General features: G+C 40.6%; 2 protein-coding genes across 3 annotated transcripts; one reads left to right on the forward strand and one right to left on the reverse strand.

Annotated features, from left to right (window-relative positions):
* Positions 1-2,653: 2,653 nt before the first annotated feature.
* Positions 2,654-13,174, reverse strand: LOC106904537 (uncharacterized). Of its 2 annotated transcripts, none has more exons than XM_088008585.1 (3): positions 13,029-13,174; positions 4,073-4,151; positions 2,654-3,665 (listed from the first exon to the last, which is right to left on the reverse strand). In XM_088008585.1, exons 1-3 carry the CDS (start codon positions 13,094-13,096, stop codon positions 2,775-2,777), a joined length of 1,038 nt encoding a protein of 345 aa, XP_087864711.1. In that variant the 5' UTR covers positions 13,097-13,174; the 3' UTR covers positions 2,654-2,774. The 2 variants fall into 2 exon arrangements, with proteins under 2 accessions (XP_087864711.1, XP_087864710.1); XM_088008584.1 differs by having other exon boundaries at positions 4,073-4,154; positions 13,029-13,171.
* LOC148157562 (phosphatidylinositol 3-kinase regulatory subunit gamma-like) lies at positions 5,290-11,701 on the forward strand. The gene is made up of 4 exons (XM_088008426.1): positions 5,290-5,307; positions 10,737-10,874; positions 10,948-11,073; positions 11,139-11,701. Exons 1-4 carry the CDS (start codon positions 5,290-5,292, stop codon positions 11,367-11,369), a joined length of 513 nt encoding a protein of 170 aa, XP_087864552.1. The 3' UTR covers positions 11,370-11,701.
* Positions 13,175-21,754: the final 8,580 nt, after the last annotated feature.

The raw sequence follows: 21,754 nt of genomic DNA on the forward strand, positions 1-21,754 counted from the left end.
CAGGAAGAGGAAGGAAACTGATCAGCACCAGGAAGAGGAAGGAAACTGATCATCAGGAAGAGGAAGGAAACTGATCAGCAGGAAGAGGAAGGAAACTGATCATCATCAGGAAGAGGAAGGAAACTGATCAGCACCAGGAAGAGGAAGGAAACTGATCATCAGGAAGAGGAAGGAAACTGATCAGCATCAGGAAGAGGAAGGAAACTGATCAGCACCAGGAAGAGGAAGGAAACTGATCATCAGGAAGAGGAAGGAAACTGATCAGCAGGAAGAGGAAGGAAACTGATCATCATCAGGAAGAGGAAGGAAACTGATCAGCACCAGGAAGAGGAAGGAAACTGATCATCAGGAAGAGGAAGGAAACTGATCAGCAGGAAGAGGAAGGAAACTGATCAGCAGGAAGAGGAAGGAAACTGATCATCAGGAAGAGGAAGGAAACTGATCATCAGGAAGAGGAAGGAAACTGATCAGCACCAGGAAGAGGAAGGAAACTGATCAGCACCAGGAAGAGGAAGGAAACTGATCATCAGGAAGAGGAAGGAAACTGATCATCAGGAAGAGGAAGGAAACTGATCATCAGGAAGAGGAAGGAAACTGATAATCAGGAAGAGGAAGGAAACTGATCAGCAGGAAGAGGAAGGAAACTGATCAGCACCAGGAGGAGGAAGGAAACTGATCATCACCAGGAAGAGGAAGGAAACTGATCATCACCAGGAAGAGGAAGGAAACTGATCATCAGGAAGAGGAAGGAAACTGATCAGCACCAGGAAGAGGAAGGAAACTGATCATCAGGAAGAGGAAGGAAACTGATCAGCATCAAGAAGAGGAAGGAAACTGATCAGCACCGGGAAGAGGAAGGAAACTGGTCAGCACCAGGAAGAGGAAGGAAACTGATCAGCAGGAAGAGGAAGGAAACTGATCAGCACCAGGAAGAGGAAGGAAACTGATCAGCAGGAAGAGGAAGGAAACTGATCAGCACCAGGAAGAGGAAGGAAACTGGTCAGCAGGAAGAGGAAGGAAACTGATCAGCAGGAATAGGAAGGAAACTGATCATCAGGAAGAGGAAGGAAACTGATCAGCACCAGGAAGAGGAAGGTAACTGATCATCAGGAAGAGGAAGGAAACTGATCAGCACCAGGAAGAGGAAGGAAACTGATCATCAGGAAGAGGAAGGAAACTGATCATCAGGAAGACGAAGGAAACTGATCAGCAGGAAGAGGAAGGAAACTGATCATCAGGAAGAGGAAGGAAACTGATCATCAGTAATAGGAAGGAAACTGATCAGCAGGAAGAGGAAGGAAACTGATCAGCAGGAAGAGGAAGGAAACTGATCAGCAGGAAGAGGAAGGAAACTGATCAGCATCAGGAAGAGGAAGAAAACTGATCAGCACCAGGAAGAGGAAGGAAACTGATCATCAGGAAGAGGAAGGAAACTGATCAGCAGGAAGAGGAAGGAAACTGATCATCATCAGGAAGAGGAAGGAAACTGATCAGCACCAGGAAGAGGAAGGAAACTGATCATCAGGAAGAGGAAGGAAACTGATCAGCAGGAAGAGGAAGGAAACTGATCAGCAGGAAGAGGAAGGAAACTGATCATCAGGAATAGGAAGGAAACTGATCATCAGGAAGAGGAAGGAAACTGATCAGCACCAGGAAGAGGAAGGAAACTGATCATCAGGAAGAGGAAGGAAACTGATCAGCAGGAAGAGGAAGGAAACTGATCACCAGGAAGAGGAAGGAAACTGATCAGCAGGAAGAGGAAGGAAACTGATCAGCATCAGGAAGAGGAAGGAAACTGATCAGCAGGAAGAGGAAGGAAACTGATCATCAGGAATAGGAAGGAAACTGATCATCAGGAAGAGGAAGGAAACTGATCAGCACCAGGAAGAGGAAGGAAACTGATCAGCAGGAAGAGGAAGGAAACTGATCAGCAGGAAGAGGAAGGAAACTGATCAGCATCAGGAAGAGGAAGGAAACTGATCATCAGGAAGAGGAAGGAAACTGATCATCAGGAAGAGGAAGGAAACTGATCAGCAGGAAGAGGAAGGAAACTGATCAGCACCAGGAAGAGGAAGGAAACTGATCAGCACCAGGAAGAGGAAGGAAACTGATCAGCAGGAAGAGGAAGGAAACTGATCAGCAGGAAGAGGAAGGAAACTGATCAGCACCAGGAAGAGGAAGGAAACTGATCAGCAGGAAGAGGAAGGAAACTGATCAGCACCAGGAAGAGGAAGGAAACTGATCAGCACCAGGCCCTGTGTGAGGCGCAGCTGCACTGCATGATGGTGATTTTATGTTTCTAACAGAAACATCATTGGATGAAAACAATGAAGCACCTGTACTAATTAAAACAGCCCCTAGGGGGCAATATTTTATGTTTTCCAGGCACATAGAGACATTATAAAACTCCACCAGGTCGCCATGTTGGAGCTGTTTGCTTAAAGCTGGGATTAAATAACATCATTAAATAATTTCTCTGAGATTTTCTGAGGTTCTCGTAATAAAAGCCAGTCGAGTGGCTCAGATCTGCAGAGTGACTGAAAACTGAGAGTCTACAGTAAAAAAATAATTATTTTAATTTGACTCATGTATTTGTTTTTCTGGTGTTTAACTTGTAAATGTTGTAAAACAATAAAACTGACAGTAGACATGATCAGATGCTCAACTTTATTAAGACAGAATCAAATTCAGATAGCAAATCATTTTGCAGAAGCTGGATATGATGAAGATGTGATCAGAATAAAGGGATATTTGCTCAGAATAACCAGGACCCTCTACTTAAAACACACATACTCTTTCACGCCGTCATTGTTAGAGTTGAGGTCTTTCTCGATGACGTTGATGCCGGCCCTCTTGTAGGCGGATACTGCCTCCATGTCGAGGATCACCGTGAGCAGCTTGATGGGATCGTTGCTGAAGTCCGTCTTCTTGTACCACAGGTACACCGGGGTTCCAGAGGTTCCCTCATTCAGGTTGACTCTCACCTGATTGTACTGTTGGTTCTCATAGCTCCTTTCGGACGCCTGATCAGTGGAGACCTGCAGATCTCTGATGGCCTTATTCTCAGCGGTGCTCTGTTGGTACCAGATGAAGACGTAAGACCCACCTGCACCTCTGTTGGTGTCTTCATCTATCCGGATGTAACCTTGACGGAACAAGTTGGCATCTGAAGAAGGATTGTTGGTGGCCTGGATGTCACAGATGTAGGTCTGATGCTCCCTCTTCATCCACAGGTAGATCCAATCTCCTCCAGCTTCACGGTTCAGGTCGCAGGTCGTCCTCTGCCACTGAGGCTGGGCCTTGTTGGCGTCCTCTTCTGCATTAGTGGAGACGGCCAGCTCCACGATCGGGACGTCGTACTCAGTAGAACCTTTGAAGAACCACAGGTAGATGTAGCTGCCCTTGGCTCCTTTGTTGAGATCCTTATCGATCTTGTGGTACCCTTCAGTGATCAGACCCTGTGTCATCTCATCAGTGAAGGAAAACTGGATCCTGGTGATCGCTCCAGAGGTACCGGTTTTGTACCAGAGATAGATGTAATTTCCCCCGACTCCTTTGTTCAGATCTACAGGGATTTTGGTGTAGCCTTGATGAATTAGATACCGCTCCTCATCTTCGTTCAGAGAAACATCGAGGTCAGTGATGTACTGCGTCATCTCTGGCTCCTGCATCAAAGTTAAACCAAGCATGAGACGGAGACCTGATACATCTGGCTACAGAGGAGAGCATTTTATTTAAATAAAATATCTTTATATATCTGATAAATATGAAACATCTCTTTCTCACGGAGATTCAGCTGCAACAAATGAAAATAAAATATAATTTATATGCATTGATAAAACTGTAAAAGCAGAACTAGTTGTTCTAAAGTTGGTTTGAATCAAGCTTGAAATTCAGACAAAACAGAAATATTTCCAGATTTTAAAAGGATTTGATAGAAAAACGGGTCAAATATGAACCCAGCTGGTTCTGTCCAGTTTGTCAAAATGATGGTTTCCTTATCAAACTGCTCAGTAACAGTTTCACTGTTAAACAGTTAAAGAGAGATGAATGGATGAAGCTGAATACTCACCTGTCCCCAGGTGATTGGCTGGTCGGATCTTCTGTCTGAAGGCTGCTGAACCTGAGCTGCTGACCTGGTCTTTATAAACCTGCTGGGAGCCGAGAGATGGTGGGTGTTAGAGAATTTTTGGTATTATCATTTTGTTATTACTTTAGTTCATATTCAGTCTAATGTTAATCAGTATTGTTGTGATTTTCTGTTTAAAGTGTTCTCTTCCTTATGTGTGTATGAACTGACCTGGAGGTCACGACTGTCTGTTCATCTTCATCGTGAGACAGTCAAACTCTGTGGTTCTCAGACCTTAAATTCTTCTTGTGTTATTTACCCTTTTTTTAGTTGACAGTTTGACCTAGAGCTGAACCGGGCTCAGACCGTAGATCAGTTATCACACCTGGAACTGGGTTGCTGGTTGTTTTAGTTACATGTTTTACGACCTCTGTTGTTTTCCTAACTGCCCCCTGTGACTGTTTTTCTTTGACAATAAAAGAAGGAGCTCACGTGAAAGCAGACCAGAACTCTCTGTCAGCAGCTCGGAGGAGATGTTGATGGAGTCTTCTCCTTTTGCAAAAGCTTTGTCATAAAATTCATATACGTTGTCTGTGGTTCTTTTATATAGGTTCGAGAAAAATACCCATCAGTGGGAAAACTTCTCCTATCAGGAGACGGTTTCTCTAGAAACACACACACACACACACGTTTGTTTTGCTATCTTTGTGGGGACTTTCCATTGACTTCTATTCATTTCTACTAATTTCTACAGCCTAATCCTGACCTTTACCCTTTTCCTAACCCTAGCCATCACATACCTAACCCTAACCAACCAAAACTCAATTCATACCTTAGCCCTAACTCTGACCCCTGACCCAAAAACAGGGTTTCCCCTAGTGGGGACCAGGCTCCGGTCCCCACGAGGAGCAATTGGTCCCCACAATGTATTACAAACAAGCGCACACACACAGAGACACACACACACACACGCACACATACGCACACACGATACTAAAACGCACAAGACATAAAACTGGAAGGATTCTCATTTCTTAATGTGTCTGTATAAAGAAAAATCTGAACTGATTCATTCATTAAGTTTCTGCCTGGAGGCCAAGATTCAGTTAGGGGTTTGGGGTAAGTGTCTGTGTGTGTGTGTGTCTGTGCGTGCATGTGTGTGTGTGTGTAGGTGTGTGTGTGTGTGCTCACATGTGACACAGTCACAAAGGGGAGGGTCGATGGCCCTGGTGCTCAGTGTAGGAACTCAGAGGGAATTAAACTACAACACATTTTAAATCGTGATTGTAATTTCCTTCATCCGTTCCAAAAACAGTCACTTAAATTTTAAACTCTAATAGATTATTTTCTGTAACACCTGCTAGTGTGACACATTTCAGTAAAAGCTTCTCATCTGTAAATGTATTTCTTAAGGATATGTGACAGAGACTAAACAGGCCCAGGTGAGGCTGCTGCTCATTTTTTCAGTTTTCCCCAAAGTTGAAAGTTTTTTACAGTGTACAACCTCACTCCAAGAGTTGCTCCAACATGGTAAATTGTTTTGTTTCCTTTAAAATCATCTACAGCTTTTGTCTCTGACTTATACGCTGCATGTTTTTTTTGGCCCTAATGATTCTTTTACTCCATCCAATATCTTACATGTTGAGTTCACTAACAAAACATAGTTCACCTGTAGTTGTTAAGGTTTCATTACTAAATATTAGAAATGATTAATGTGAACCATAAGTCTGTGTTAAAATATTTAATACAATTTGTATTTTTTATTTAGATTTGATGTTTTGATGTCAGCACTTGGATTTCTATTGGTTTATTGAATGATGCTCTATGTAGATATTTATCAAACTGAATGGTCATTCAGGGTTTATATAGTTTTTTCTTTTCTTTCAATGTTTGTTGTAAAAATTCAAATATATGCTGGCTGTCAACCAGTGTGATATTATTTACCAACAACCATGTAGCTTATTAGCATGGTGTTACATAAAATCTAAAGATGAAATGTACACTTGTTGTGGCTTATAAAGCAACAATCTTACCGGATGTACTCCGTGTTTTTCTTTCTTGTTAAAACTCTGACGTGATAAACAAACGTTGGAGGATGGTTGTGGGGAGGATCGGTTCAGCATGAGGCTTTCTGATTAATGTGACTTTTACTACGAGACTTCATGAAACTACCTGAGTGAAGTCGCCCCCCCCCCCCACCTTCTTCAAATCAGACAAAATTGGTGTCAAACGTTTGTGCTGGTTTGTGCAGCAAAAATTTTCATTTGTGCCGCTGTCATTTTAAAGATATAAAAAAATGTTTGATTTCATAAACACCAATTTTGTCTGATTTGAAGAAGGTGGGGGTAGGGGGGGCACTTCACTCAGGTTATGAAACTCCAGTTGTGTCCAGTAATAAAGAAACAAAGAAAGAAGGCAGAAAACGTACATGTTGGTTCCACAATGTTCCCCTGATAATATGGATAAAATCAGACATTACAGGGTAAAAGTAATTTGAACAGCAGGAAGCATATAAACAAGTCATGTCAATAAGTCAATGACATGATGCAATCCGCATATTTAAGTCAGACCAGGTGGAAAATGTATTGGAAAAGATTTTTTTTAAATTTCTTAGTTTTGTTCTACACCACCCGGTTCTACACCACCCGGTTCTACACCACCCGGTTCTACACCACCTGGTTCTACACCACCTGGTTCTACGCCACCCGGTTCTACACCACCCGGTTCTACACCACCTGGTTCTACACCACCCGGTTCTACACCACCCGGTTCTACACCACCCGGTTCTACACCACCTGGTTCTACACCACCCGGTTCTACGCCACCCGGTTCTACACCACCCGGTTCTACATCACCTGGTTCTACACCACCTGGTTCTACACCACCCGGTTCTACACCACCCGGTTCTACACCACCTGGTTCTACATCACCTGGTTCTACACCACCCGGTTCTACACCACCCGGTTCTACACCTCCTGGTTCTACACCACCCGGTTCTACACCACCCGGTTCTACACCTCCTGGTTCTACACCACCCGGTTCTACACCACCTGGTTCTACACCACCTGGTTCTACATCACCCGGTTCTACACCACCCGGTTCTACACCACCTGGTTCTACACCACCTGGTTCTACACCACCCGGTTCTACGCCACCCGGTTCTACGCCACCCGGTTCTACATCACCTGGTTCTACACCACCTGGTTCTACACCACCCGGTTCTACACCACCTGGTTCTACATCACCTGGTTCTACACCACCCGGTTCTACACCACCCGGTTCTACACCACCCGGTTCTACACCTCCTGGTTCTACACCACCCGGTTCTACACCACCCGGTTCTACACCTCCTGGTTCTACACCACCCGGTTCTACACCACCTGGTTCTACACCACCTGGTTCTACATCACCCGGTTCTACACCACCCGGTTCTACACCTCCTGGTTCTACACCACCCGGTTCTACACCACCCGGTTCTACACCACCTGGTTCTACACCACCTGGTTCTACACCACCTGGTTCTACATCACCCGGTTCTACACCACCCGGTTCTACACCACCCGGTTCTACACCTCCTGGTTCTACACCACCCGGTTCTACACCACCTGGTTCTACACCACCTGGTTCTACATCACCCGGTTCTACACCACCTGGTTCTACATCACCTGGTTCTACACCACCCGGTTCTACACCACCCGGTTCTACACCACCTGGTTCTACATCACCCGGTTCTACACCACCCGGTTCTACACCTCCTGGTTCTACACCACCCGGTTCTACACCACCCGGTTCTACACCACCTGGTTCTACGCCACCCGGTTCTACGCCACCCGGTTCTACACCACCCGGTTCTACACCTCCTGGTTCTACACCACCCGGTTCTACACCACCCGGTTCTACACCACCCGGTTCTACACCTCCTGGTTCTACACCACCTGGTTCTACATCACCCGGTTCTACACCACCCGGTTCTACACCACCCGGTTCTACACCTCCTGGTTCTACACCACCCGGTTCTACACCACCCGGTTCTACACCACCTGGTTCTACACCACCCGGTTCTACACCTCCTGGTTCTACACCACCCGGTTCTACACCACCCGGTTCTACACCACCTGGTTCTACACCACCTGGTTCTACACCACCCGGTTCTACACCTCCTGGTTCTACACCACCCAGTTCTACACCACCTGGTTCTACACCACCTGGTTCTACACCTCCTGGTTCTACACCACCTGGTTCTACAGTCCTTCACTGAGAGGAGTCTTTAAATTCTGACGGTTGTTCAGAAATAACTGAACATTTTAGCTCCACTCCACCTTGTTGAGAAAAGCTGAGATCATCCCACCTGCTGGAGATTTTAGCTTAATAGTAACAATAAATAAAGTTACATTTAAAAATAATTACACAGGCGACATCAAGACCCAACAGTAGTCAGACTGTAATAAAATTAATCTGGTTATTATTCTGTCCTGCAAACTTTGCTTTAATTCTACTTTTTTCTATTTAATGATAAAAAATCATAGTCAGGCAGAACGAGAGTCATGGAACAGGAAGAGCAGGTTTCCTGAAGAAAGAGGAAGTTTCCAGCCTGCAGTGAATAAAAATAGTTCAGATTGCTCATTTTGGGCATTAAAGGTTTAGAGAATAAAACCTAAACATTTTGAGTAACTGGATAAAACCCAGAGTGAAATACTTGAATTAATAATAACTTATAATTAGGCCAATAATTAATATTGGTTTAACCAGTGGTTGATGTTGGTTTTATTATAAGAATATTTACATTTACTCTTACACTTATGGAAGTACTTACAGGTGAAAGAAGTAACTGTAACTTTGGTATCAAATAATTAGAATAATGGATTATTCTTGGTTTTTCATTAATGTCTGTAATAACTCACATTATGATTATAATAAGAGTAACTAATAAGTAATGGTTATTATATTATAAGTGAATGCTAAATCAGAGAAACTAAAAGGTTATAAATGTGATTTTGACATTGAACTTGAAATGGTGTAAAATGTGTAACTGTAACTAAAGGTCACTGATGTTGTGTTGGAGGTAGATGGTAGGTTAAAGGTCAGGGGGAAAAGAATTCTCCCAGGGCAGAGGGAGCAATCAGTTCTCAGATACTCAACACAGCAATCAAAAGGTTTTAGCACAGCACATCTCTACTGATTAACATTAGACTGAATAATGAACTAAAGTAATAATAAAAATGATAATACAAAAAACCTCTAACGTCTATAAAAGGTGGGTGCAAAAGAGGAACCTTTGGTTGGATCCTTCAGGCAGCTTCGGGCCAAGATGGAGATGGACAAAGAACTCTGCAGCTGAAGAAGAGCCGAGGCCACAGAGCTGTTCTGCACATGCAGGGGCGGATCTACTGGGGTGGCAAGGCTCTCATTTGGGTTGGCAGTTGCCACCATCATGTACGTTGTTGCCACCCCAGCTGGCGACTATGAATTCAATAAATAGTTATGGGAAATCGGACATTAAGCGCACGAATCTCTTTTTTCTGACAACATTGAATGCAACACATCGTAACCTGACCCCTACTCCTGAGTAGCGGGAAGTGCGAGAGAAGGACAGAGGCAGCAGCATTGATATGGATGGATATAAATTACTGGACTGGACATTATGTGACTTATCGTGCGCCACACATGCCCATTGCTGTCCATTGAGTCAACGTTATGGACGAAGCTGAAGTTGGTTTCCAATTCTAGCTTCCAATAGCTAAAGGGCGATTCCACTTAATTTTTCACTACTTTCCGCATCTTTAATCAACTAGTTTAAAAACAACAACACCTAGACACTTCAAACCTGGACTAGATTATTCTGCTCTAATAGCAGAATACTTAAAACCATGTTTGGGATTTGTGAAACTTTTTCTGATTTGTGAAAACTCAATAAATGTTGGTTTTACCACTTTTTTGCATCTGAATCATACTAGAACTGGTCTAATTCCAAATCTACAACACCTAGACACTTCAAACCTGGAATAGATTATTCTCCTCTTCAAGCAGAATATCTAGAACCATGTTTGGGATTTGTGAAACTTTTTCTGATTTGTGAAACTTCAAAAAAGGGCAATTTTGCCCTATTTTTCGGTCTTGATCACACAGGAGCTGCTTCGACTCTTCAAACTTGAACTAAATTATTCTGCTCTAATAGCAGAATATGTAAAACCATGTTTGGGATTTGTGAAGCTTTTTTCTGATTTGTGAAACTTCCAAAAAGTGGATATCACCACTTTTTATTTATTTATCTCGGTCACACAAGAACTGCTCTAATTGGGGCCTGCCCATAGCAATGCATAGGGAGAGCAGCGACTGACTTGCAAAGCAGGTCAGTCACTGCCTCCATGCACTGCCTGGCAGGCACCTATTGTTCTACACCCAATAGAATGTCTCTTTAATATTTATTATTTATCTTTATTAAGGCAGTTCATTAACATTAGCACAAACATTAGCATTTCACTGCCCCCCACTAGTGCACTGCCTTGTGCACATTAGCCTTTTACCTAAAATAACCTATTTATTAAATTTCTTAATTATTTGCCATGTTTAGTATACTGAATGGAGTAAGTCAATGACAGAGAACATGCTAATGATGCCCCACATAAGAAGACTATATGGACACCCTTCTGTCAAATTTTAATCGGAGGGGAAGTACGGCTTCTCTGACCCGCTGACCTTCAGCTCGGTGGTGGAGCTCATCAACCACTACCGCCACGAGTCTCTGGCCCAGTACAACCCCAAGCTGGACGTCAAGCTGCTCTACCCGGTGTCCAAGCACCAGCAGGTAGGTGTCCCCGGCCGCCCTGCGGCCCGCGGCGCCGCGGCCCCTCTGATTGGCCGGTCGTGTCGCCCCTCAGGACCAGGTGGTGAAGGAGGACAGCGTGGAGGCCGTGGGCAAGAAGCTGCACGAGTACCACATGCAGTACCAGGAGAAGAACCGCGAGTACGACCGGCTGTACGAGGAGTACACCAGAACGTCGCAGGTACGGCCGGCGGGACGCCGCGCAGCCGCCGCTGAGCGCAGTGTCTGACCCCTCTGCCCCCCCAGGAGATCCAGATGAAGCGCACCGCCATCGAGGCCTTCAACGAGACCATCAAGATCTTCGAGGAGCAGTGCCAGACGCAGGAGCGCTTCAGCAAGGAGTACATCGACAAGTTCCGCCGCGAGGGCAACGACAAGGAGATCCAGAGGTGGGCAGTTACCACGGCAACCACCTGCAGCACACACATGCACTGGAGGCTGGGTTGCCATGGCTACAGAATCAGCTGGAAGAGCTGATGAATTCAGTTTGAACGATTCGGTTCTAAACCTGTAAAATATTCCTGCGATCATATCGGTGTCCATCGTCTCTTATACGTCGTCCTGCCGTGGTTTTCTGTCCACTGGTCTCTTTACGGCGGACGTTTTCGTCTCCAAAGCATTTTATCCCAACGCCAGAGTGAAGTTAGTGCTACATCTCGAACATGAAACTTATTGTGTCAAAATAAAAGCACGTAAACAGCCGATACAGCCCAGTATGATGCTGATCAGCATCCACCTCGGCTGGACAGGAAGGAACCACCTTCCTGTGTTGGTTTTTCAAAATAAAATACAGTTTCATGATATTTAAATTTGTTTCAAGCTTTGATAATGGTTAATATAAGTTCACAAATATGATTTATGTTTTAACTTATTAAAGGAAAAAACATAATTGTGAAGATTTGGGCCTTTTATTTTGTCATGCAGAACTAAGAACTAGACTAGCGGTTCTCAACGTGGGCGGTACCGCCCCCCAGGGGGCGTTCAGAGGACGGCAGGGGGCGCTGGCGGACATTTTTACTACTTCTACTCTTTAAGTCAAATAAATCTTGCAAATTTTACATCAGAATTTAGAAAACAAAATTGCCAGCTTGTTTCTTGTTAAATCAACTTAATGAACTTTAGTTTCTGAGTTAAAATAAAAACAAACTTCTAGTTGACTTTACTTAGAGTGGTAAGTAAATTTCTATCTTCAGGTGAGACCACCTGAAAATAGGTGGTCAAACCTGACCTATCATTATTAGGTCATAATGATATAACCTAACATCATATCATTAATGAGTCGTCAATAAGTCTTAGCAAAAAGATAAACTTAAACCTTAATAAATAAATAAATTAATTAATACAACTTTTCTACCTCCCACAACAACTCCCAGAGTGGATTTTAATTTGCAGCCAAAACTTTTGGCAAGGACAAAAATGTTCTGCTTTGCAGCTCTAATATTTTTAGATATTTTTACATGTCTCCATGGTCTGAAAAAAAATATTGAACAGATTTTAAAAAAGTTCAAAGGCTATTATAAGCAAATAAGCATACTATATGTGAAAAATTTATTTTAAAATAAATGAAAAATCTTCTTCATATATTTAGTAATTTCTTACCCCATGCTAGATAATCCATGAACTGCTATGGCATTAAGTTAATGACATTGTTTTTGTTTATTAACCTGTTGTTAAGAATAGATAACATTTCCTTTACAGAGTTAAGATCTCTCAACGCTCCTGACTCAAGTAACTAAATATCATTCTTTTGATCTATATTCTTCTACGTTGTGAGAGAGTGGCTCATCAATACACAAATCACCAAAATACAACACTGTGTGTGTCACACTCTTAGATAAGAAGCAACCCTACACATGTTAATAAAATAAGTAAAGTCTGAATGCTTTTCTTGGCTGATTTTATGCTCCGTGTGTCAATACAAATTATGATTCATCGATTGAGATTCTCGTTCTCAACAATACCCACCGGGTTTATTCCCTATCAAGATTTTCATCGCTTGAAATCCGTAAATAACAGGGTGGTATTAAATGGGAGGAGGCATGCGTTGCTATGTGCATTTAGAACAAGAAATATGCAGATCCACAGAGCCGACATAGATTCACGATATGAAGGGAAATGTGCATTTTAATAACTTACCTTTGAGATAGACTAAAGACAATAAACACCCAGAGTAACCACTTCAGTGGGAGGGAAGGATTCGCCATTGCTATTGAGCATCTAGAGGTTGCCTTCGGTGAAGCAGGTGTTATGTCAATCCGCGTTTCCCCATCAGATACGGTTCCCCCTTCGTCTTCTTGCCGCTCCGCACCGCCCACGCGGCAAAATAGGCGCGTGCTCGTGATGAGCACTGAGAAAGCACGCGCGTAGCAAGCACGCGCTTGTTCGGCGCGCTTGTCTGAGGAACTACGGACACCGTGAAAGCTCAAACAACATGTTTCGGCAAAGTTGTCCCACTTTCTTCACGTTTTTGCGGGAAACTAATAGTAATAATACTAATAATTATAATAAATATATATGTTATACATATTATAATTATAATAAATAATATATATTTTATACATATATTATAATTATAATACATAATATATGTTATAGTTATAATTATAATATATATATATATATGTTGTATATATTATAATTATAATATGTTGTATATATTATAATTATAATAGATAGATAGATAGCCTAGTGCTATATGAATTAAAAACAGGGCAATGCAATTTAATGCTCAATATTACCCATCAGATACCGTTTCCCCTGTTTTAAAGTGGGGGAACGCTATCTGATGGCCATAAATCTCCCATCACATACCGTTTCCACTAGAAGACTATATATACCACCTTCTGTCAAATTTTAATCGGAGTTTGATGGATTAATTGATATTAATTGATATCAAACCCCCTCCCCCCATGGGAACTATGTGACCTCTTGACCTCCTCCCTCCCCCCAGACATATGTGACATATATCATATGATGGGAAATTTGTGACCTTGTGACCCCCCCCCCAAAAAAAGTGAATATTGAATTAATAAATATAAGTGAATAAATATATATAGTATATTCTAAACCATGTTGAATTAGATTAGGAATTTTGTAACTACCTCTGGTTTTAAACAGATTGTCTTCTTGATACACAGTGTTGGAATTAAAGCCTTTAACTCTTGTTCCAAAAGAGAGACACAGGCTGACAGAGAAACCAGAGACCTGCTGCATGTGTGTGCCTGCGTGTGTATCTGTCTTTAAAGAGGAGGGGGCCTTGCAGAGCCGTTCTGCGTGTGTGTGCGTGTGTATCTATCCTCAAGGAGGAGAGTCTTACTGCTGCGTGTGTGCGCATGCATGTCTGTCCTCAACTATGCAAAATCCTAGATAGAACTGATTTTTGCAGTTATTTGGTATCAGACTATAGATAAATGCTGCATCATGATCTTTAACAGGACATGAGAAAAAACTTAGAGCATCTGTTCTTTGAGTCAACATACGGTGAAACCTGCCTCATACTCTTTAACAGGATATAAGATAACCCGTGGCTAGGTAAGAGGGGATGACCTCTGACCCTGCAACCGTTGATGACTGCCTCAGGCAATTCTTCTGAAGGAAAACAACAGTTTAACTGTTTTACTGCAATATTTATGGCAGCACGACTAGTCACTGCTGACTATGAGTTTGTAATTTCCTTCCTCCGTTCCGAAAACAGTCACTTAAATTTTAAACTCTACAGATACTTTTCTGTAACACCTGCTAGTGTGATACATTTCAGTAAAAGTTCCTCATCTGTAATTGTATTTCTTAAGGATATGTGTCAGGTACTAAACAGGCCTACATGAGGCTACTCAAATTTAACTTTTAGCTTTTCTACAGTTAAAGTGAAAGACAAACTAACATCGATCCCTTTCCAGAATTTGTCCTCACCTCATTGTGAATGCTACTTTGCTTCAGTCTTTTTTTTTTTCTGTTGTTGAATCAACACTGATCTTCTCAGTGCTTCATGGTTTCTCCAAAATAGTAAAGGTTGGTACATTTGAAACTCACAGGTATTTTTTTATGCAACACTTGCTAGTGTGACACATTTCAGTAAAAGTTTCTCATCTGTAAATGTATTTCTTAAGAATATGTGACAGAGACTAAACAGGCCTAAATCAGGCTGCTGCTCATGTTTATCTTTCAGTTTTCCCCAAACTTTAAAGTTTTTTTTACAGTGCACAACCACACTCCAAGAGTTGCTCCAACATGGTAAATTGTTTTGTTACCTTTAAAATTATCTACAGCTTTTGTTTCTGACTTATACGTTGTTTGCTTTTTTTGGCCCTATTGATTATTTTACTCCACGTGTTATCTTACATGCTTAAGTGCACTAACAAAATATAGTTCACCTGTAGTTGTTAAGGTTCCATTACTAAAAAATTATAAATGATCAATGTGAACCATCAGTCTTAAAATATTTAGTACGATTTCTATTTATTTAGATTTGATGTTTTGATGTGAGCACTTGGATTTCTATCGATTTATTAAATGATGCTCTATGTAAATATTTATCAAACTGAATGATCATTCAGGTTTTATATAGTTTTTTTTTCTTTTCATTCAATGTTTGTTGCAGAAATTCAAACATATGCTGGCTATCGACCAACAATTCAATCAGTGAATCTTTGCTTTTTTTCTCAAGTAGCCCCTCTCACAGAGACTTACTCACATCTTCTGACACCTGGCCCAACTTATAATAACATTAACCAAGTTTGCTGTTGGTACACTTACCTAAAGAATAAAACATCCTCGCTACACAGCCAAGCTCCAAGAGTTGGTCACAACATGGTGAATTGTTTTGTTACCTTTAAAATTATCTACAGCTTTATTTTTTCCTTGGTCCTAATGATGCTACCTGTTCATTAATGTTCACTAACAGACAGGTCACCTCTTGTAACTGATAAGTATATAAATGTGAAGCATCAGGATGTGTTCAAGAAGATCATATCAGTCAGATTTCGTAAAATATCATGAAACTCAAAGGAATCAAAATTATAGTTCACAGAAAGGTAATCTATCCCTTTTAGGGAGCTTTGACTGTGAAAAGAATGAATGAAATATACTATGAAAAAATTCAATTTGCAGAATCCTGATTATAAAACTTCAATTGTGAACTGAATGATCAGATTGTATCTAGACACAAAAGAATCGACTGTTAATTAGTAACCATACTATGGAAATGACCACCAAGATCTGAACAAACAAGAAACTTGACTAGCTCAAGAGATTTCACTCGTTGGAGAATGAACCGTCTGACTTTCTTTAGTCGACTAAATTTAATCTTGCCACATTTTTGCCGTAGAGCAAACAGGTACTGAGTTTGAAGCGTGGATCAGATGCCTCCAGCCGTCTGCTAAAGCTCCGGCCTTCCTCACTGTAAAATAAAACATTCTGCTTAATTAAAGAGTTCAAGTGAACATCACTTCATTCTCAACAACTTGTTGTTTGTTCTCATCTTAAACAAGCGGCAGGAACTTTTGGTTTTAAAAAAGACGCCATATAAGTTAATCTATTTAAGTTGAGTATGCAACTAGAACAAAATAAAAAGTGAACTATTTGAAAATAGTGAGGATTTTGGGTGGTAAATGTTTAACATTTTAACATACACAGACATTACTCCATTTCTACTCAAACAAACCAAAAGGTTTGGAACAGAACCACTATGTCAAGTAACGACATGCAGTAAATACATGCTGCAGCTGCTGCTGATGCTGCTGCTGCTGGCAGAAAGTAAAATAAATTTTGCATTGAATAATATTTTGGATGAGTTTAAGAATATTGTTTGCCAAAATCACACAATGTAACTACACTTGTCTTTTACACGTTGCAGTAATTGAATCTTTTGGGGCAATTGGTTTGCATACATTTAAGTAACTACAACCTATTTTCCTGCTCCACATACTTGGCTAGCAATTTTCCAGTTAGCTTCCCAGTCTGAACTTCTGCACAATGTCTCGATTCAGTCAAATCTTCTATCCTGTATCTCCTGTACTCTGATATTCTACTACATCCACTCTGTGAATGCTTTGCTTGCTGGTCTTCTTCATGCTTTGAATGCAGCATCAGGTTTCTCTTACTTTAACCGCCCAACATGCAGCTGATTGGCTTGTTAGCCTTTCCATTCCCTCCCAGTGAGGAGGTGCTTCACAAAGCAAACTGTTTGTCAAACTGTCGATCTCCCTCAGAAGATGAGAAGACATGGTGACTGAGTTTTAGACACTAGCAGCCAGGTCATACGGCTTTTTTTTTTACTAAACGGCAGTCCTAAAAGTATATATCTTTAAATTATGAATAAATACGTACAATTTCATAATTATTCGATCCAGCGGTTATAGAGGTTTGGTAATAATGTTGTTTCTTAATGTCAGTGTTTCTGCTACTGGAGTGAGACAGTAAGAAGACAAGGAACAGGGTTAAATGAGGATTTAGAAATAAAACTACAAAGATGATAGTTGTATTTACTGGGAGAAAGGCTATGACTAGTTATCAGGACAGAATGAGACCCGTAAAACTGTTGGGTCCATATGATCCAAGGAGTGAACCGGTCATCTGCTCCAACAATTTATTACCCTTTAGGAACTACGTTTGGACACCAGGAGCAGGAACATCACAACATCCTTATATCAAACATTTTTCATCCTTATATCAGTGATTTAAAACCATTTCTAATTTCTGATACCATACGACAGGCTGCAAAGTTGTGCATGAATGTAAAATTAATTTATTTTCTTCACTGATAGAAAAGTGTAATGTGTTTATTATGAGTAGGATTAACCGAGCTGAAGGAAAACAAAGAAAAAGGAGAAATATTCATTGATACAGAACCGAATCAGCAAATATGAACTTAGGAAACTATTGAAAACCTTCAAGAATCTTATGTTGTGTAAGATATTTAAGAAAATAATAGTGGAACCGCACTCATCAGTTACTTTATTTGGCTGTTATCTCTAAAATATGTTACTTTTTATGTTGAACACCAGACACATCTCACCTTTCTCCCAGTTTTTCACTTAGTTCCTCGACTGCAGTGGATTTTATAGTCAGTGTTAAAAGCAGCACAGAGTCTGAAGCGATGGAGGAAATTTACGTCAACATGGAACCTGTTGGACAAACTGCATCTAACCACACAGGTAAGAATAAAGTTACAGAGAAATCTAGTATGTATTTAATTGGATTTTGCTAAGGTTCAGGTTTTCGTTAAGGTTCGAACGGCTCCAAAGAGGCTCTGCCTCTGTGTGGCTTTGGGAATCCTGAATGTTTTACTTTTGGCTGAACTCATCGCCATCAGTGAACGCAGTGAGTCTTCTTCTAGTCATCTTAAAGATGAGTACATTTTAATACAGTAAATTTTATGTTTCTGTGATCAAAATGTCATCGGCTCTTCTGAAATCAAACTGACCAAATAACAAGGGTTTGAAAAGTAGAAAGCTTGGTGACTCAAAGTGTTGCAGAGAGGTGAATCTGCAACACCTCTTTGATTCTTTCAAGAATCAAAGAAACTTTTGATTCTTGAAAAAGAATCAAAAGTTTGATTCTTTTTCATCATTGGTTGCATTTGCACACATTTAGGTTAGCATGTCTTTAACATCTCCTCTTTTTCCACTATTTACCCAACAATTTATTGTTCAGTGTTGCCTCAGTTTAAATTCTACAGCCATAACCAAAATCATAAAACTATTTTATAAGTCTTAAGTGAAAATTTGATGCGACTTCTATTTTTGCAAACATGCTTGTTGATTTTTTTTTCCAGCTCATGACATGACAGCAGATTTTCTGACATTAGTAACTTTCTGACTGAGCAGAACAGCGACAGCAAGTTTCCCTCCACAAACGCTAACGTCACTGAAACGACTCCACGAGCTGAAGAGACTTCAAGGTTTGTCAAAACTTTAAAACAATTTGGATCTCATTAAAATGTCTAAAACCTTTTCCCCTCTGAATTGTAGAGTACAGCTTATAACTTTCCTTTTGTGGCTAAATGAATATAATGTAAATGAACAACTTTTATTTTAATTTATTAAGTACTGTATCATTTGTGTGCTCTAAAAACAACAATGTAAAAGAAGCAAAACTTTTTTTTTCTTACAGAACGGACAAACATCAGTTGTTCCTGTTAATCCAGGGGCTGCAGAAGAAAAAAGGAGCAAATCCAGTAGAGATCGATGATTAGGATTTGTGTTCGGTGTGATATTATTTACCAACAATCATGTAGCTTATTACCATGGTGTTACATAAAACCTAAAGATAAAATGTACATTTGTTGTGACTTATAAAGCAACAATCTTACCGGATGTACTCCGTGTTTTTCTTTCATGTTAAAACTCTGACTTGATAAACAAACGTTGGAGGATGGTTGTGGGGAGGATCGGTTCAGCATGAGGCTTTCTGATTGTGTCTTAATGTGACTTTTACTACGAGAACATTTTGTTACTAGGTGGGGGTTAATCATGTTTCAAATTAAGCACTACATGTTGAGAACAGTGGGTTGTGATTCCTTTCTGTACATTTTCTTACTTGTCTGTAAATATTATTACTGACTGTGCATAATGTGTTGACACAAAAACATCTACAAGTCTGTACTAGGAGTTGTACAGTCCACCTCCCCAATTTTACACTTGTGTTTTGTCCCAACCAAACAGCCACTTTGCTGCTGGCTTGTTTGCTACCGGCTTCTGAATTGAATTCTCCTCTGAGCACTTTTATGGTAAGTTTTTCAATATTACTTTGATCTTAAATGTGTTTATTGAAAAATAAGGGCATTGTTTTGTGCCCATAGTAATCCTGGTTATCTTGGGGCAAAACGAATATTTTTAATAATTGAGGTCATGTCTCCTTTTGTATTATTTTCATCCTACCCACCACTCCAGGCCTAAGTATGAAATCCTGTGAGATTTTGTGGGATTTGAGTTTTTAAAATAGGGCGGGGCCTATTGTTTGGTCTGGGAGAACATGTGGTGGACAAGGAAGTGTAAGGCTGGCTGCTCCAGGTGGGCTTTAAATTGTTGTGATAGTAATCACTTGTTTTTAACTTTTTATTATGATGTGCTTAGGGATGTGCTTAAATGAGCCTCTGTACCAGAACAGCTGAGTTGGATGATTACATGACCGTCTGCAGCCATCAAGAAGTGCAGAAGGTTGTTAATCATCCACAGATTCAATCCAGGTGAGGCAGAAGGGAAACACTTAACATGTAAGGCAGGTGAAACACTGAACTAAACCTGCTAATGACTGATTCAGTCTGTTGATCCTTGGATTGGTAACTGGTTAAATTGAACTGGACTATTGTTACTTGTGTGGGATCTTTATTAGCATATAGACACTTTTTAAGGAATTTAATCAACTTATTTGGAAATATTTGTAGTTGATGGAAGATTGAACCAGCTATTTGATGGAAGTTTATTCTGTATAAATTATAATTCATTTTTCCAACTGGACCTTCCTCACTTTTATTTTTTTCAGCTGTTGCTCTGCAGTTTGACCGAAAGCTGACTCTTGAGGACTGCAGCAAAACTGTCAAGAAGTGGCTTCATTATGCGCCAGAATGAGAGGAAGACATCACAAGGAATCAAAGTGATGCCAACCAGAGTCAAACTGGGGTTACCACAACTTGTACTGTTTCCCTACTTCATACAGTACAAAGCTTAACCTCATGGACTCTGTTCTTCTGTGGACAACATACTGTTGTTTTGACAGTCAAAAAGGAATCAAATATGTTTAAAGATCTGTCCCTCTTTTCTTAAATAAAATGTTAAATCAAACCCATGTTGTCATTTTTAAACTTTTGTACACAGTTTACCCATCATCTGCCAATAATACAGTGTTTAACACCAGTGAAGAAACTTTTAGTGGCATGTTATGATGTAGACCTATCAGACCTAAAATGTACATAAATCCTGAGCTTTCATTCAATATAAAAACAACCCAAATCTGCATGTACATCCACAGTCAAATGAAGGTTGAATCAATGTTGATTCCTAACCTATTCAATGTAATATCACCACAAATATGCATACAAGTTGACATACAGATGATGGTTGAATCAACATTGATATGTCAGTTATGGTTGAAACCCTAACGTTGATTCAACATACAAGTCACCGACCACTTTTAATGTTGATTCAATGTTTCAATCATTCTGTGCTATCTGGGATGTGTAAAGATGATTTTGGTCTTGACTCAACAAAACATGTTTGTTAAACTGGTTTCTGAACTCGTGACTGTTTGATGCTTTTATGACATTTTTCTGCTGTTTTTATGATGTTTGTTCAGCTATAAACCGATCATCATCCTGAGTCCTGGCTCCGACCCGGTTCAGGTTCTGAAGACATCAGAGTGAAATCTCTGATGTCTTTTTTCTCAGGAGTTTCTCAGGAGTTTCTGGGTCCAGTCTGGTACCAGCAGGTCGGTAACGAAGCTCCGCCTCCCAGCAGGAAACCAGAGCGAAGCGGCTGGAGCACAAGCATGAAAACAGCCAGAAATATTAAAAATATCAATCAGGATGTTTATAATCCCTGTTTTTATAGGGAGGATGATGAAATGAAATAACTTCCAGGTTTTGATTCATAACTGCAGACTGGTCTCTCTAGTGAAACTAAAACTTTTAATTATGAAATAATGAGAAAAAAGATGAAACTTTATTAAATATCTAAACTGATACGACTAAAATCTGGGAGAGACAGATTGTTTCAGGGCTGCAGAGCAGAACATTAATAATTAATCTGAAGCTGAAACATTAGAAAAGTTTCAGGTGAAGATGAAGGTGAGTCTGTGAGGCGTTCAGGTGGAACAGCAGGAAACGTCCCAGAATGCATCTCTGCTAAAAAAGATTTCTGTAACTGTTG

This window comes from Poecilia mexicana, unplaced genomic scaffold (genome assembly GCF_051168715.1).
Source record: "Poecilia mexicana isolate PSO_F unplaced genomic scaffold, ASM5116871v1 scaffold_9, whole genome shotgun sequence".
Taxonomy (NCBI): domain Eukaryota; kingdom Metazoa; phylum Chordata; class Actinopteri; order Cyprinodontiformes; family Poeciliidae; genus Poecilia; species Poecilia mexicana.

What these genes read in the sequence shown, in the direction of transcription:
- LOC106904537 (XM_088008584.1), bottom strand. Translation starts at nt 13,096, where the DNA reads ATGGCGAATCCTTCCCTCCCACTGAAGTGGTTACTCTGGGTGTTTATT. An exon ending in GTCTTTAGTCTATCTCAAAG is followed by an intron (nt 4,155 to 13,028) that starts GTAAGTTATTAA and finishes CTCGGCTCCCAG; the next exon opens with CAGGTTTATAAAGACCAGGT. An exon ending in AGCCAATCACCTGGGGACAG is followed by an intron (nt 3,666 to 4,072) that starts GTGAGTATTCAG and finishes ACTTTGATGCAG; the next exon opens with GAGCCAGAGATGACGCAGTA.
- LOC148157562 (XM_088008426.1), top strand. An exon ending in CGGTGTCCAAGCACCAGCAG is followed by an intron (nt 10,875 to 10,947) that starts GTAGGTGTCCCC and finishes GTCGCCCCTCAG; the next exon opens with GACCAGGTGGTGAAGGAGGA. An exon ending in AGTACACCAGAACGTCGCAG is followed by an intron (nt 11,074 to 11,138) that starts GTACGGCCGGCG and finishes CTGCCCCCCCAG; the next exon opens with GAGATCCAGATGAAGCGCAC.